Below are 19,006 nucleotides of genomic sequence, written 5' to 3'. Positions count from 1 at the left end.
GTTAAAGGAGTTGGAGGAGTTAAGACTTATGGAGTATGAAGTTTAAGGATTTGAAGAAGACCTATGGAGTATGAAATTAGGAAGGCCAGAGAAGTTAAGTCGTATGAAGTACGAAATCGAAGAAAGTCGAAGAAGTAAGCTTTATTGAGTTTGGAGCCAAGATTCGGAGGATATCACATCGTGAGTTAAACCTATCAAGACGTTGGAGTAAACCGAGTCACATGATAAGAAGAGAAGTTAGGAAAAGCTGAAGAAAGAGAAGGACCAAGTCAAGGAGATTCTCAAATCAAGGAAAGGAGAGGAAGTTTAAATGATCCAAGATCACCATAGCGGAGTAGCAAAATATTGGTGGTAACGGTGATAGTAAGACGAAGACGCGGATGACGAGAGGCATCAGTACCATATCGAAAGGAGGAGGAGAATTCAGAATTCGAGGACGAATTCTAATAAGGGGGGGAGAGAATGTAATAACCCTCACCAAGAGTAAAAATCCAAATTAAAAACTTGGAGAAAAAGGTCCGGAAAAGACTTAGTAAGAAGGAGAAGAGGAAAATAAGAAGAACGACCGAAAGAAGTCCGAAGGAAAAATCAACAAATCAGAAGATAGCCAATGGCCGATGTTCGAGAGGCTAAGTCCAGAAGGAAAGTCGAAGAAGAAGAATGGCCAAGTCAAAACCTCAAAAAAGGCCAAGACACGGTCAGGAAGGACGTACGCGGACGGAAACGGTACGAACGGACGTACGCGGACGGAGACGGTACGAACGGACATACACGGACAGGGACAGGACGGACGAACGTACATGTTCGGAGGTGGTACGGACGGACGTACAGGGACCGAGACGGTACGGTCACATTGGACGTACGCGGACAGAGACGGTACGCACAGGCCGGACGTAATCGGATAAAGACGATACAGACCGAGTACAGACGGGAAGGATGGACGCATGACGAAATAAGGACGGTACAGACTGGGTAAATGAGCGTATGCGGTACTGACGATAGAGATGCGATACGAATGGAGAACGTACGGACAGGACGAAGGACGTGCAGACGTAACGGACGAAGCGTACGGCAAACGCAGTTTTGCGCAAAAACGCTGTACCGACCAGACAACGGTCCGGAAATTAAGGAGCGATTGTCTAGCGATTCAAGAAGATTTTTCTCACAAAATCAACCAATGGGCATTCATGCAATTGTAAGAAATAATCATTGTGTTGTTGACACAAAAATGAGACATAATCATTATGTCTTAGGAATTCATGCACAAATGTGGGAGACAAAATGGAGATTCTCTTAATCCATCCACTAATCCACACACATGCAAGAGGAGAGGAGATTCTCTTCACATTGAAAACTTGCTCACCAAGTCTCGCAAATAAGTGGAAGAGAAGCGACCGTGTGCTCGCCATGCACTGGCGAGTTGCGCCGCCCATGAACCTCTATAAAAGGAAGCTCACCCTTCACATTTGAGATATTCTCTCAACTCAAGAAAACTCTCAAAATTTTGCTAAGTGTTTTACTCTCTCAAAGTCGGAGAGAGAGAGAGAAACCTGGGGATGGTGCTGTCGGAGGCACGGTTCCGGAAGAGAGAGATGCTGTTCGGGAGAAGGCAAGAGGCTGTTCGGAGAGGCTGTTCGGAAGAGCTGTTAGGCACGAGAGGAGGCTGTCTGATCCGCGGTGCTGTGAAGTCCGGTCATCAATCTGCTAAATCGCTATGAGTTCTGTGGTAGTTTGCGTGGGGTGCTGCAAGGTTCTTATGGACCTTGTACGTACCTATTGTGTGTTGCATTTAGACTAGGTTCATGTTAGGACTAGTTAGATGTTGCATGCATAATATGGTAGGATTCATGCTAGAATTTATGTTGAACACATAGAATTTTTGCTAGGAATCACCATGCATGTTGAGAATTGAATTGGATGCATTTTTAACAATTTGGACTTGTTAAAATTTGGACCACAGATTTGCAGGACTGTTAGAACCGATAGATTTTTATTGCATTAACTCTTGCATAAAAATTGGTTACATCGGTTGCATGCATGATTAAATTGGTAGATTTTTATTTGCAATATTTTTCTTGCTTAAAAATCGGTTAGGGAGGTTGCATGCATGTAGAACAATCTAGGTTTCTTGAATTTTCATTCTTGTTTCCTTTTGATTGTTGTGTGTTTTCTTGCTTGATTTCTTGCTTGCTTTGCTTGATTTTCTTGCTTGAATTGCTTGTGTTTTAGTACTAGATTCTTAGAGTTATATTCACTAACCCTTCGAATTTGTAGTACTTGTCTTAGCTAGTCTCATGAATTATAGTAGTTATTTTTCGCGAGTCGTAGCTAGGATAGAGTAGTCGATCTTCTGTTTCCGAATATGTTGGTTGTCTCGCGAGAGTTCTCAATGACCACTCGCGTGAGACAAAAGTCGTGTCTAGCTAGCTACTAGAACGACAGCTACTTGACGTCGTAGCATTGGATGGCACATGCAGGTTACCTTTGTGGTTTCCGCATGGGCAGAGGTAAGGAACGGAACAGATTATCGAGGGCCCATAGGTGAAGAGTCTAGGGTAGTCGAGTAATCCTGGATTATTCTAGTCGTCTTGTGTTGTATAGGTGATAGAGTCTAGGATAGCCAAGTTTATTCTATTCGTCTAGCCTTGTGTAGGAGTAAAGAGTCTAGGTTGTTGAGTCGAGTCTTGCTTGATCTAACCCTCTTTGCTTGTTTGTTGTTTTGCTTCCGGTAACGTTTCTGTTACGTTGCTTTGATTGCTTGCTTGTTTGTTTTCTTCCTTGTTGGGGTAGTCGGGGTGGGGAAAAATTAGAAGCATGTTTAGGAAAGGGGTACCCAGGCTCACTGAGTAATCTAATATTTTGTCTTGCAGGAAGTCTAGGAAGAGTCTAGAGCTGGAGCAAACTTTAGGGTACCGGATAGGGATTGTTTTCTGTGTTTTTGTAAAAATCCTATATTTTCCTAAGATGTATTCTTGAAAGTATCCGACTATTTTGTGTATTGCTTGATAACTTATTTTCAATGTAATAATTTATTAAAGTAATATATTTTGTTTTTGGGGGAAACATGACAAGTTGCATCCGATACATTGGCCTTGTCCGAGCCAACACAACGCGCCAGGGCCGCGAGGGTTGCAAAGCCTAAGCGAACCTCGGCCGCGGGCGGAGTCGCGTCCAGGAGGACTGGTCGGGAAGCTGCAGCTTCTGTCCCTCGACCGGACCACCAGTGTGCGATTCCCATACGTGACGTTCCGCGGGCTGTCCGTGCTCTCGTACGGGGCATAGGATGGTTCGGGGGCGTTACAATCATCTCCAAATACATAGACTGAAAACTATAAGATACACCTTTGAACATTGATCTTGAGCTTAGGGATCAAACGTGACCTTCTGAAACAACCCTTCCCGTTTTTTGGTGAGATTCTTGGCTATTCTTGAGAGTTTTGGAGCTAGGAAGGATCTAGAGGCTTGTTAGGAGGGTTGGATTCGTTGCTATTGGTCTGAATCTTCCTACAAAGAGTTGAGTGCATGACCATGGCTAATCTAAGCCTTTGATTTCATTGTTCTTGCTTGTGTGTTGTTGTTTTGTGTGTTTTCATGCTGGGGAATGGTTGCTACAGGTTTCTAAGGATGTTTTCGGCTTGGGTTTTGAGTATTGGGCGATTTGGAGGAGTTTGGGAGCGAGATTCGACTCTCGGCTTCGAGCGGATCGGGATTGCAGAGGGAGTGTCGATCGACACCACTTGGTGTCGGTCGACACCAGCAAACTGGGCATCGATTGACACTGTGGGGTAGTATCGGTCGACACCAATGCCAGTGTCGGTCGAAACTTGGCAGGTGTCGGTCGACACTTGGCAGGTGTCGGTCGACACTTGGCAGGTGTCGGTCGACACCTCCCTTCCAGCGAGACATGTTTGGTTTCCTGGTTTGTATGTCTTGTTTGTTGATTGTTTGGAACATTGATATCACTGTTGCTTGTGTGTATATCCCAGTAGATGGGAGGATTGCTGAATGACCCCATCCCCGACCATCTATGGACGGAGAGGTTCTCCCGTCCCATTACACTACTTAGTCATATTTTAGGGCCCATTCCTTTAAACAATGTTCGTTTGCACATTATGTGATTCATACATAATCCTTATGATATAATACTTAGAGTAAGTAAACATTCGATATTCATTAAGTAATCAAAGGATTCGATACAACTTATGAGTTTGCATAATAAGCTAGTACAAGCTGTATAATCGATCCTATCTACCACTCATCTTCCCGGCCATGAGTCCCGCGCCTAAGCACTTCCTTTCCCGCGATCACCCTCCTTTCCTGAAACCAAGTAGGCATCAATAACATTCCCTTTTCCGCTGTACATGTCATGCAATGCACGCTAGGTACTAATAACCGTCCAGTACAGAGGTCGGCCGGTAGAGAGTTATCCCGCGCATCAGTTCGGACGGTGTATTGGGGGTCTGTACCGATCCCTGTCCAACCGCCGAGTCGCGTTTACTTTTCTCCGCCCGATTTGTCCGTACTTGGACACCCCGGATGGTACACTGATCGGTAGGGAGGTAGCATGCGCATCAGTTCGGTTGGTTCACGGCGAAGCTGGCGGTTCCCGATCCACTTCTGAGCCGCACCCCCTTTCCTCTGACCAACCGGACCATCCGAAGCATTACTTATGCTTATGTTTGATGCACTACCCCAATTCCCAGAGCCTATATGGACGGTACTGTACCGTACCTCTGACCCTTATTACCCTTCTCGCCGAACTCTTTTGGTGTATTTTTCTGTATCCGATCGTGTCTTCAGAATGAGAGAAGCGCCCCCTTTATATAGGGTCCTGGGCCGCGGTTTTGACCCTAAAAGGCACCCTTCGGATGAATCCGTTCATTCACTCCTGTTCGCTCATGTACGCTCGCCGTACCCGTTCGCCCATGGCCATTAGGCCGTGCCCTTTCGGTCCCGAGCTCCCAGCTGGCCAGTGAACTGTCCACTGTCGTCCAGCTGGTCGAGCTGGGTCGAGCTGGGTCGAGCTCCCTGGCAGCTGGTCGAGCTGGCCGAGCTGACCGCAGCTGGCCACAAGCTGTCCCGAGCTGGCCAAGAGCTGTCCGGAGCTGGCCCGGAGCTGTCCGGAGCTGGCCCGGAGCTGTCCGGAGCTGGCCTGGAGCTGTCCGGAGCTGACCAATCCTTGTCCCATACTTGACTCGTTTTTCCCCCTTGACCGAGCTAACGAGTAGCTCTTTCCCGACTTGTCCGAGATCACCCTACCATCCCGGACCAAGCCATGGCCTACGATCCTACTCAGGATCGCGGGCGTTACAATTGCCTCACTGAGTGTTTATCAAATACTCATGCATCTCAATATGTGTTTGTGGTGCAGTTAAAGGCAAAGTGTGATCGTGGAATCAAGGCGATGAAGAGGAGGATGTTCTAGGGACTCGATTGGATGTTATCTGGCATTGCTAGGTTGCTAGAGTTTAGTCATTAGAAACATTACTAGGTTGCTGGTTTCATGTTTTTTCCTGATGATTGGATATTTGGATATTGGTTATGTTTCTGATTATTGGTTATTTATATTTATTGGTTATTGGTATTGTTATTCCGCTGTTGATTGTGATTGTGGTTAGGTGGCTAGTGGGTATGGGACCACTAGCTGTAGTTTATATTTATTATTTATTTATTATTAAAAAAAAAAAGCGGGTCGGGTTGTTTCAGTTTGGTATCAGCGCCCTTACGGTTCTAGGTTTGGGTTCACTAGGTTTCTATTGTGATGTTTGGGATTGCATGTTTGATTGATTATGTGAGTTAGTCAATTGTGTGTGGCATGGAGTCCTGGAACATCCTCTTCGAGCCTACTGTGTGATTCCACGGTGAGTTTATGTTTCTATGTTGTAGTAGGAATTGTTTGCTTAGTCTTCTGTTCATGGTAGTGCAGATGGCTAGAGATGGTGCTGTTGCTGGTCGTGGTCGTGGACGCGGAAGTGGTCGTGGACGCGGACGTGGTCGTGGTAGGGGCACAGTCGCAGTGGTTAGTGAGACCGAGGACCAGAGTATGACAGCAGGGTGTCCAGGGGGATTCCGTGAGTGTGGTCGGAGGAGGCAGTGTTGATGCTCCAGTGGCCGGTGATGTTAGGGCCCCAGGTGTGGGTGTCCCAGTGGTTGGAGTCCCGGGTGTCAACCTTGCGGGTTTTCTGGCACAGTTGATAGAGCGGTTGCCGCCAGTGGCCCCGGCTCAGGCTCAGGTAGTGCCACCAGTGGTGGCGGAGGAGCGGCAGCCAGTGGCTACGGATGTGGGGGTCCATTCTCGTTATATCAGTATGCTGAAAAAGATGGGTCGTATTCGTACCAAGCGGTTTTCGGGAGGTATTGATCCTACCGCTGCGGAGGCGTGGAGGATGAATGTGGAACGTAACTTCCATACTCTGAGATGTCCTAACGAGTTTTGGGTGGACATTGGGGTCCACTATTTGACTGGTGATGCTCAGTTGTGGTGGAGTTCTGTGGCAGCCAGGAGAGTGCAGAGGGAGATGTCTTGGGCTGACACTTTCAAAAATATTAATTATAATCCTTTTATTTTTAAGATTTTTTAATTTTCTTATAATTTTCTTTGCTCTCCTCCGTTAGGTTTTTCATCTTCTCTTCTTGGCCTCGACGAATATCATCTTGTTTTTGTTGTAAATAGAGAACAAAATTTCAGTTTTAGGGTCGTGAAAACATCCATTATATGCACAAGACAAACTTATGTTTTGAGGTTTATTCAGAAGAAGCAAAGCTCATTGACATAATAGTATATTATTTTAGGACAACATAATTACGTATATTATATTTGGTCAATCTATCAGCAATTATACAGAAAAAAAAAACTTAGAACAGAGAGTAAAAGGAATGACCAGAAACTACACACTTACAAGGATAAAATTTCTCTGATCCAACTTCTGCTGGATTTTAAACAGCTCATATGATAGGTCCTGGAGAATATAAATACGGAGAAATAACAAAATCAATTTAAGATCAAATCCACTCACAATTAACTTAATCATAAAACTATGATACTAGTAAAAATTAATTGATGGATAATCATTTGATTGGGGATTATAATGTCCACTACTTGATTGAGCATATAGCTAAAGTTCTTAACAAAATTCACATGAAAAGTAAGAGCGGATACAGTTGAACAAGTGGGGAACCTCGTTTAAAGCTTTGGTTAAATATGGTGAAGTCTGACTTGAGTCTTCTTCATGATGATTAGGTTTCTTCTTATCGAAAACAGATTTGAGTTTTTCCATCGTCTTTCCCACCGTGTTCGGTTTTTTTTTTCCATCTTCTGTCAATGTTAAACCATGTGAAACAAAATTGAGACTTGTACCAAGAAAGAAAAGTTAGAAACAAATAAACTAATAAAAAAACATTGATCGTAATTGGAAATTACACAGTGAAAACTAAAACCTCCAAGAAGAATTTTTACCATAACTTATGTTAACACCAATCATCTTCTTTGGTTGAACAATGATGGGAGAATGATAGAAATCGATGAAATCTAAGCATTTGTTAGGTTTATATACACAATCTCAGAAGTCGAATTTGGGAAAACAAAATGCATGATTTAAACAAGGCAAGACAACATATAGGGCATAATTTGAAAACATATGTAAATACCATGTGTAATCTCTTATTATTTTTAATGCATTTTACTTATATAATTTTTACTATCATTGTATATTTTAATTGGTGAGAGACTCATCAATATAATAATTACTTTTTGTGTTGTTTATTTTTTTTAGTAATTTATATTTACTTATTTAAAATAAAATAATTTCATATCTGATTACATTTTAAATATAATCAATTTTATCAATTAGTCATATTTGTTAATACAATCTACAATATTAATTTATATAAATTTTTAATTTCTTATAATTTACAAATAAGTTAAAACAAAGCTTTTGTATAACACATGACAAAATGTTTAATTGTTCAAATTTACACGTGTCGCGATCACATTAGTTACTAACTTTGAAAACCAAAGTTTATATAACAACAAAATATTAAATAAGCTATCAAATCATTCACCGATTTAAAAATTTAAAAAGATTACATTAGTTTCTTATTTTTCTTATATTAAGTTAACCACTAATTTTAACACATTAAACCTTTTAATACTTTAATCACTTTTCTGTAAAATTTTCTTTTTACTATATGATTATAATAAATAATAATTGTAATTAAATTGCAAATATTTTCTTTGTTAGTTACACGTATTTTCCTTATTAATTGCACATCTTTTCTTATTGAAAATTAGTAATTTAATAGATAACATTCCTAGAATTAGTGATATAATATATTAATTTTGGTTTTATATACTTTCAAAAATATTAATTGTAATCCTTTTATTTTTAGGATTTTTTTAATTTCTTATAATTTTCTTTGCTCTCCTCCGTTAGGTTTTTCATCTTCTCTTCTTGGCCTTGACGAATATCATCTTGTTTTTGTTGTAAATACAGAACAAAAGTTCAATTTTAGGGTCATGAAAACATCCATTATATGCGCAAGACAAACTTCTGTTTTGAGGTTTATTCAGAAGAAGCAAAGCTCATTGACATAATAGTATATTGTTTTAGGACAACATAATTACGCATATTATATTTGGTCAATCTATCAGCAATTATACAGAAAAAAAAAACTTAGAACAGAGAGTAAAAGGAACGACCAGAAACTACACACTTACAAGGATAAACTTTCTCTGATCCAACTTCTGCTGGATTTTGAACAGCTCATATGATAGGTCCTGAAGAATATAAATACGGAGAAATAACAAAATCAATTTAAGATCAAATCCACTCACAATTAACTTAATCATAAAACTATGATACTAGTAAAAATTAATTGATGGAGAATCATTTGATTGGGGATTATAATGTCCACTACTTGATTGAGAATATAGCTAAAGTTCTTAACAAAATTCACATGAAAAGTAAGAGCGAATACAGTTGAACAAGTGGGGAACCTCGTTTAAAGCTTTGGTTAAATATGGCGAAGTCTGACTTGAGTCTTCTTCATGACGATTAGGTTTCTTCTTATCGAATACAGATTTGAGTTTTTCCATCGTCTTTCTCACCATGTTCGGTTTTTTCTTTCCATCTTCTGTCAATGTTAAACCATGTGAAACAAAATTGAGACTTGTACCAAGAAACAAAAGTTAGAAACAAATAAACTAATAAAAAAAAATTGATCATAATTGGAAATTACACAGTGAAAACTAAAACCTCCAAGAAGAATTTTTACCATAACTTATTTAACACCAATCATCTTCTTTGGTTGAACAATGATGAGAGAATGATAGAAATCGATGAAATCTAAGCATTTGTTAGGTTTATATACACAATCTCAGAAGTCGAATTTGGGAAAACAAAATGCATGATTTAAACAAGGCAAGACAACATATAGAGCATAATTTGAAAACATATGTAAATACCATGTGTAATCTCTTATTAATATGATATTGTTATTTTTAATGCATTTTACTTATATAATTTTTACTATCATTGTATATTTTAATTGGTGAGAGACTCATCAATATAATAATTACTTTTTGTGTTGTTTATTTTTTTAGTAATTTATATTTACTTATTTAAAATAAAATAATTTCATATCTCATTACATTTTAAATATAATCAATTTTATCAATTAGTCATATTTGTTAATACAATCTACAATATTAATTTATATAAATTTTTAATTTCTTATAATTTACAAATAAGTTAAAACAAAGCTTTTGTATAACATATGACAAAATCTTTAATTGTTAAAATTTACACGTGTCGCGATCACATTAGTTACTAACTTTGAAAACCAAGGTTTATATAACAACAGAATATTAAATAAGCTATCAAATCATTCACCGATTTAAAAATTTAAAAAGATTACATTAATTTCTTATTTTTCTTATATTACGTTAACCACTAATTTTAACACATTAAACCTTTTAATACTTTAATCACTTTTCTGTAAAATTTTCTTTTTACTATATGATTATAATAAATAATAATTGTAATTAAATTGCAAATATTTTCTTTATTAGTTACACGTATTTTCCTTATTAATTGCACATATTTTCTTATTGAAATTAGTAATTTAATAGATAACTTTCCTAGAATTAGTGATATTATATATTAATTTTGGTTTTATATACTTTCAAAAATATTAATTATAATCTTTTTATTTTTAGGATTTTTTTAATTTTCTTATACTTTTCTTTGCTCTCCTCCGTTAGGTTTTTCATCTTCTCTTATTGGCCTTGACGAATATCATCTTGTTTTTGTTGTAAATACAGAACAAAAGTTCAGTTTTAGGGTCATGAAAACATCCATTATATGTGCAAGACAAACTTCTGTTTTGAGGTTTATTCAGAAGAAGCAAAGCTCATTGACATAATAGTATATTGTTTTAGGACAACATAAGTACGCATATTATATTTGGTCAATCTATCAGCAATTATACAGAAAAAAAAAACTTAGAACAGAGAGTAAAATGAATGATTAGAAACTACACACTTACAAGGATAAAATTTCTCCGATCCAACTTCTGCTGGATTTTGAACAGCTCATATGATAGGTCCTGAAGAATATAAATACGGAGAAATAACAAAATCAATTTAAGATCAAATCCACTCACAATTAACTTAATCATAAAACTATGATACTAGTAAAAATTAATTGATGGAGAATCATTTGATTGGGGATTATAATGTCCAATACTTGATTGTGCATATAGCTAAAGTTCTTAACAAAATTCACATGAAAAGTAAGAGCGGATACAGTTGAACAAGTGGAAAACCTCGTTTAAAGTTTTGGTTAAATATGGTGAAGTCTGACTTGAGTCTTCTTCATGATGATTAGGTTTCTTCTTATCGAATACAGATTTGAGTTTTTCCATCGTCTTTCCCGCCGTGTTCGGTTTTTTTTCCATCTTCTGTCAATGTTAAACCATGTGAAACAAAATTGAGACTTGTACCAAGAAACAAAAGTTAGAAACAAATAAACTAATAAAAAAACATTGATTGTAATTGGAAATTACACAGTGAAAACTAAAACCTCCAAGAAGAATTTTTACCATAACTTATGTTAACACCAATCATCTTCTTTGGTTGAACAATGATGAGAGAATGATAGAAATCGATGAAATCTAAGCATTTGTTAGGTTTATATACACAATCTCAGAAGTCGAATTTGGGAAAAGAAAATGTATGATTTAAACAAGGCAAGACAACATATAGGGCATAATTTGAAAACATATGTAAATACCATGTGTAATCTCTTATTAATATGATATTGTTATTTTTAATGCATTTTACTTATATAATTTTTACTATCATTGTATATTTTAATTGGTGAGAGACTCATCAATATAATAATTACTTTATGTGTTGTTTATTTTTTTAGTAATTTATATTTACTTATTTAAAATAAAATAATTTCATATCTGATTACATTTTAAATATAATCAATTTTATTAATTAGTCATATTTGTTAATACAATCTACAATATTAATTTATATAAATTTTTAATTTCTTATAATTTACAAATAAGTTAAAACAAAGCTTTTGTATAACACATGACAAAATCTTTAATTGTTAAAATTTACACCTGTCGCGATCACATTAGTTACTAACTTTGAAAACCAAGGTTTATATAACAACAGAATATTAAATAAGCTATCAAATCATTCACCGATTTAAAAATTTAAAAAGATTACATTAATTTCTTATTTTTCTTATATTACGTTAACCACTAATTTTAACACATTAAACCTTTTAATACTTTAATCACTTTTCTGTAAAATTTTCTTTTTACTATATGATTATAATAAATAATAATTGTAATTAAATTACAAATATTTTCTTTATTAGTTACACGTATTTTCCTTATTAATTGCACATATTTTCTTATTGAAATTAGTAATATAGTAGATAACTTTCCTAGAATTAGTGATATAATATATTAATTTTTGTTTTATATACTTTCAAAAATATTAATTATAATCTTTTTATTTTTAGGATTTTTTTTAATTTTCTTATACTTTTCTTTGCTCTCCTCCGTTTGGTTTTTCATCTTCTCTTCTTGGCCTTGACGAATATCATCTTGTTTTTGTTGTAAATACAGAACAAAAGTTCAGTTTTAGGGTCATGAAAACATCCATTATATGCGCAAGACAAACTTCTGTTTTGAGGTTTATTCAGAAGAATCAAAGCTCATTGACATAATAGTATATTGTTTTAGGACAACATAATTACGCATATTATATTTGGTCAATCTATCAGCAATTATACAGAAAAAAAAAACTTAGAACAGAGAGTAAAAGGAATGACCAGAAACTACACACTTACAAGGATAAACTTTCTCTGATCCAACTTCTGCTGGATTTTGAACAGCTCATATGATAGGTCCTGAAGAATATAAATACGGAGAAATAACAAAATCAATTTAAGATCAAATCCACTCACAATTAACTTAATCATAAAACTATGATACTAGTAAAAATTAATTGATGGAGAATCATTTGATTGGGGATTATAATGTCCACTACTTGATTGAGAATATAGCTAAAGTTCTTAACAAAATTCACATGAAAAGTAAGAGCGAATACAGTTGAACAAGTGGGGAACCTCGTTTAAAGCTTTGGTTAAATATGGCGAAGTCTGACTTGAGTCTTCTTCATGACGATTAGGTTTCTTCTTATCGAATACAGATTTGAGTTTTTCCATCGTCTTTCTCACCATGTTCGGTTTTTTCTTTCCATCTTCTGTCAATGTTAAACCATGTGAAACAAAATTGAGACTTGTACCAAGAAACAAAAGTTAGAAACAAATAAACTAATAAAAAAAAATTGATCATAATTGGAAATTACACAGTGAAAACTAAAACCTCCAAGAAGAATTTTTACCATAACTTATTTAACACCAATCATCTTCTTTGGTTGAACAATGATGAGAGAATGATAGAAATCGATGAAATCTAAGCATTTGTTAGGTTTATATACACAATCTCAGAAGTCGAATTTGGGAAAACAAAATGCATGATTTAAACAAGGCAAGACAACATATAGAGCATAATTTGAAAACATATGTAAATACCATGTGTAATCTCTTATTAATATGATATTGTTATTTTTAATGCATTTTACTTATATAATTTTTACTATCATTGTATATTTTAATTGGTGAGAGACTCATCAATATAATAATTACTTTTTGTGTTGTTTATTTTTTTAGTAATTTATATTTACTTATTTAAAATAAAATAATTTCATATCTCATTACATTTTAAATATAATCAATTTTATCAATTAGTCATATTTGTTAATACAATCTACAATATTAATTTATATAAATTTTTAATTTCTTATAATTTACAAATAAGTTAAAACAAAGCTTTTGTATAACATATGACAAAATCTTTAATTGTTAAAATTTACACGTGTCGCGATCACATTAGTTACTAACTTTGAAAACCAAGGTTTATATAACAACAGAATATTAAATAAGCTATCAAATCATTCACCGATTTAAAAATTTAAAAAGATTACATTAATTTCTTATTTTTCTTATATTACGTTAACCACTAATTTTAACACATTAAACCTTTTAATACTTTAATCACTTTTCTGTAAAATTTTCTTTTTACTATATGATTATAATAAATAATAATTGTAATTAAATTGCAAATATTTTCTTTATTAGTTACACGTATTTTCCTTATTAATTGCACATATTTTCTTATTGAAATTAGTAATTTAATAGATAACTTTCCTAGAATTAGTGATATTATATATTAATTTTGGTTTTATATACTTTCAAAAATATTAATTATAATCTTTTTATTTTTAGGATTTTTTTAATTTTCTTATACTTTTCTTTGCTCTCCTCCGTTAGGTTTTTCATCTTCTCTTATTGGCCTTGACGAATATCATCTTGTTTTTGTTGTAAATACAGAACAAAAGTTCAGTTTTAGGGTCATGAAAACATCCATTATATGTGCAAGACAAACTTCTGTTTTGAGGTTTATTCAGAAGAAGCAAAGCTCATTGACATAATAGTATATTGTTTTAGGACAACATAAGTACGCATATTATATTTGGTCAATCTATCAGCAATTATACAGAAAAAAAAAACTTAGAACAGAGAGTAAAATGAATGATTAGAAACTACACACTTACAAGGATAAAATTTCTCCGATCCAACTTCTGCTGGATTTTGAACAGCTCATATGATAGGTCCTGAAGAATATAAATACGGAGAAATAACAAAATCAATTTAAGATCAAATCCACTCACAATTAACTTAATCATAAAACTATGATACTAGTAAAAATTAATTGATGGAGAATCATTTGATTGGGGATTATAATGTCCAATACTTGATTGTGCATATAGCTAAAGTTCTTAACAAAATTCACATGAAAAGTAAGAGCGGATACAGTTGAACAAGTGGAAAACCTCGTTTAAAGTTTTGGTTAAATATGGTGAAGTCTGACTTGAGTCTTCTTCATGATGATTAGGTTTCTTCTTATCGAATACAGATTTGAGTTTTTCCATCGTCTTTCCCGCCGTGTTCGGTTTTTTTTCCATCTTCTGTCAATGTTAAACCATGTGAAACAAAATTGAGACTTGTACCAAGAAACAAAAGTTAGAAACAAATAAACTAATAAAAAAACATTGATTGTAATTGGAAATTACACAGTGAAAACTAAAACCTCCAAGAAGAATTTTTACCATAACTTATGTTAACACCAATCATCTTCTTTGGTTGAACAATGATGAGAGAATGATAGAAATCGATGAAATCTAAGCATTTGTTAGGTTTATATACACAATCTCAGAAGTCGAATTTGGGAAAAGAAAATGTATGATTTAAACAAGGCAAGACAACATATAGGGCATAATTTGAAAACATATGTAAATACCATGTGTAATCTCTTATTAATATGATATTGTTATTTTTAATGCATTTTACTTATATAATTTTTACTATCATTGTATATTTTAATTGGTGAGAGACTCATCAATATAATAATTACTTTATGTGTTGTTTATTTTTTTAGTAATTTATATTTACTTATTTAAAATAAAATAATTTCATATCTGATTACATTTTAAATATAATCAATTTTATTAATTAGTCATATTTGTTAATACAATCTACAATATTAATTTATATAAATTTTTAATTTCTTATAATTTACAAATAAGTTAAAACAAAGCTTTTGTATAACACATGACAAAATCTTTAATTGTTAAAATTTACACCTGTCGCGATCACATTAGTTACTAACTTTGAAAACCAAGGTTTATATAACAACAGAATATTAAATAAGCTATCAAATCATTCACCGATTTAAAAATTTAAAAAGATTACATTAATTTCTTATTTTTCTTATATTACGTTAACCACTAATTTTAACACATTAAACCTTTTAATACTTTAATCACTTTTCTGTAAAATTTTCTTTTTACTATATGATTATAATAAATAATAATTGTAATTAAATTACAAATATTTTCTTTATTAGTTACACGTATTTTCCTTATTAATTGCACATATTTTCTTATTGAAATTAGTAATATAGTAGATAACTTTCCTAGAATTAGTGATATAATATATTAATTTTTGTTTTATATACTTTCAAAAATATTAATTATAATCTTTTTATTTTTAGGATTTTTTTTAATTTTCTTATACTTTTCTTTGCTCTCCTCCGTTTGGTTTTTCATCTTCTCTTCTTGGCCTTGACGAATATCATCTTGTTTTTGTTGTAAATACAGAACAAAAGTTCAGTTTTAGGGTCATGAAAACATCCATTATATGCGCAAGACAAACTTCTGTTTTGAGGTTTATTCAGAAGAATCAAAGCTCATTGACATAATAGTATATTGTTTTAGGACAACATAATTACGCATATTATATTTGGTCAATCTAACAGCAATTATACAGAAAAAAAAAAAATTAGAACAGAGAGTAAAAGGAATGACCAGAAACTACACACTTACAAGGATAAAATTTCTCTGATCCAACTTCTGTTGGATTTTGAACAGCTCATATGATAGGTCTTGAAGAATATAAATACGGAGAAATAACAAAATCAATTTAATATCAAATCCACTCACAATTAACTTACTCATAAAATTATGATACTAGTAAAAATTAATTGATGGAGAATCATTTGATTGGGGATTATAATGTCCACTACTTGATTGAGCATATAGCTAAAGTTCTTAACAAAATTCACATGAAAAGTAAGAGCGAATACAGTTGAACAAGTGGGGAACCTCGTTTAAAGCTTTGGTTAAATATGGCGAAGTCTGACTTGAGTCTTCTTCATGATGATTAAGTTTCTTCTTATCGAATACAAATTTGAGTTTTTCCATCGTCTTTCCCACCGTGCTTGGTTTTTTTTTTCCATCTTCTGTCAATGTTAAACCATGTGAAACAAAATTGAGACTTGTACCAAGAAACAAAAGTTCGAAACAAATAAACTAATAAAAAAACATTGATCGTAATTGGAAATTACATAGTGAAAACTAAAACCTCCAAGAAGAATTTTTACCATAACTTATGTTAACACCAATCATCTTCTTTGGTTGAACAATGATGAGAGAATGATAGAAATCGATGAAATCTAAGCATTTGTTAGGTTTATATACACAATCTCAGAAGTCGAATTTGGGAGAAGAAAATGCAAAATTTAAACAAGGCAAGACAACATATAGGGCATAATTTGAAAACATATGTAAATACCATGTGTAATCTCTTATTAATATGATATTGTTATTTTTAATGCATTTTACTTATATAATTTTTACTATCATTGTGTATTTTAATTGGTGAGAGACTCATCAATATAATAATTACTTTTTGTGTTGTTTATTTTTTAAGTAACTTATATTTACTTATTTAAAATAAAATAATTTCATATCTGATTACATTTTAAATATAATCAATTTTATCAATTAGTCATATTTGTTAATACAATCTACAATATTAATTTATATAAATTTTTAATTTCTTATAATTTACAAATAAGTTAAAACAAAGCTTTTGTATAACACATGACAAAATCTTTAATTGTTAAAATTTACACGTGTCGCGATCACATTAGTTACGAACTTTGAAAACCAAGGTTTATATAACAACAGAATATTAAATAAGCTATCAAATTATTCACCGATTTAAAAATTTAAAAAGATTACATTAATTTCTTATTTTTCTTATATTATGTTAACCACTAATTTTAACACATTAAACCTTTTAATACTTTAATCACTTTTCTGTAAAATTTCCTTTTTACTATATGATTATAATAAATAATAATTGTAATTAAATTGCAAATATTTTCTTTATTAGTTACACATATTTTCCTTATTAATTGAACATATTTTCTTACTGAAATTAGTAATTTAATAGATAACTTTCCTAGAATTAGTGATATAATATATTAATTTTGGTTTTATATACTTTCAAAAATATTAATTGTAATCCTTTTATTTTTAGGATTTTTTAATTTTCTTATAATTATTAAATAAATTTTCTTTTCACACATATCAAAATATTATAGATATATTTGATACGTGTCGCGATTATATGAATTACTAACTTTGAAAATTAAGGTTTATATAATAAGATATATATTATGATATGTAATTGTTTGAAAATAGCAATTGCGATTGAGAATTCTAATTTGTAGGCTATACATTAAAAGGAAATGTGTTTGTAACTTGTTTCGTGAATTAAAAAATGGTGGTCGTCTAGCGAGGTAGTATATAAGAAAGAGATTAGTTTTTTGCGCCCTTCACTTCAATTTCGATAATATATATGTTAAATTTGATTTGGAAATTTGGCTAAGGGTTGAAAGGGAGCTTCACACGTCGTGGATCAGAAAGAAGGATATCTAGAAAATGTAGATCTGGTGTAGGGTCTGTAATCAAGACTTTAGAAACATTGAAGAATCCAGGGATGATAATTCATTGTTGTCCTTATGGCTCAAAGGAGAATAGTGGTCATTTGTTCAAATGGACCGATGTATCTATGGTGGAAGAGATGGAAGTGGTTGAGAGTGTTGTTGAGAAGATACAAGTAGATGTGGGAAGCTTAAAGAAAGGCTTTCATGATGTGAAAGCTGAGATGGAGAGTCTAGCAATGAATAGATATGGAACTGAAATACAAGGCATAAAAGCTGTTGCACATGGATGTGAGAAGGAGATTGGAGAACTCAAAGCCATGATCATTTGTTGTGAGAAAGAGGTTCAAGCACTATGTTGCTTCAAAAATTTGATTGTGTGTAGTTTACTTATGTTTGTTTTCTATGTTATAATCTTTTAAGAAAAACAAGTGTATGTAATGTGATGGAGTTAAAATGCTATAAAGAGTGATGATTTAGATGCCAAGAGTTGACCTTTCAAAATCTTCCATTCAGCCGATTCAATAAGTAGCCAAAAAAGTACACAACAACAAGCATCCTACATCCGATCAATAATTACACAAAAAAGCAAGCATCCTAAATCTTAAACATATCCCAAAAAACCATCATCCTAAACATTTAATCTAAACAACATCCTAAACATTTAATCCAATTAATCACCAAGTGAAAGTTGTGATGGTTGGCTTGATTAGCTTGCTATACTTGCTTGGCTTGCTTGATTAGGACACCTTTTTCTGTTATGTCATGGCATCCTACACTGAGCACACTTCAAAGTAATTCCTGCTCTGGTAATTTTAATCTTCTTTGGTGGAGCCTCATCTTCTACTTCCTTTGCTTGCTTTTCTTTTTCTTTGGAGATTCATTTTTGCCCTTGATTCGTTTTTGTTTCTTCGTTCACCCTTTAGCAACTTCTCTAGGTGGCGGTTGAGTCTCTGTTTCACCGGATTTTCTCCAAAAGTACATACCATTAACTCTTCTCATTGTCTCATTGTACTGAGCCACCAATCTTGATGTCAAATACCAGTCAGAGTTAACAAAATGCTCA

The 19,006-nt window shown here is 33.3% G+C and overlaps 1 protein-coding gene across 1 annotated transcript; it reads left to right on the top strand.

The window, feature by feature from the left end:
- Nucleotides 1–17,745: 17,745 nt before the first annotated feature.
- Nucleotides 17,746–18,401, top strand: LOC147928800 (uncharacterized protein At4g04775-like). Its single transcript, XM_087486276.1, has 2 exons — nucleotides 17,746–17,749; nucleotides 17,887–18,401. Exons 1-2 carry the CDS (start codon nucleotides 17,746–17,748, stop codon nucleotides 18,360–18,362), a joined length of 480 nt encoding a protein of 159 aa, XP_087342402.1. The 3' UTR covers nucleotides 18,363–18,401.
- Nucleotides 18,402–19,006: the final 605 nt, after the last annotated feature.

The sequence above is a fragment of the Camelina sativa genome, chromosome 14, assembly GCF_030686135.1.
Source record: "Camelina sativa cultivar CO46 ecotype springtype chromosome 14, ASM3068613v1".
NCBI classification, from domain to species: Eukaryota; Viridiplantae; Streptophyta; class Magnoliopsida; order Brassicales; family Brassicaceae; genus Camelina; species Camelina sativa.
Note: the sequence above shows the minus strand (reverse complement) of the source record. Positions and strands in the feature narration are given on the sequence as shown.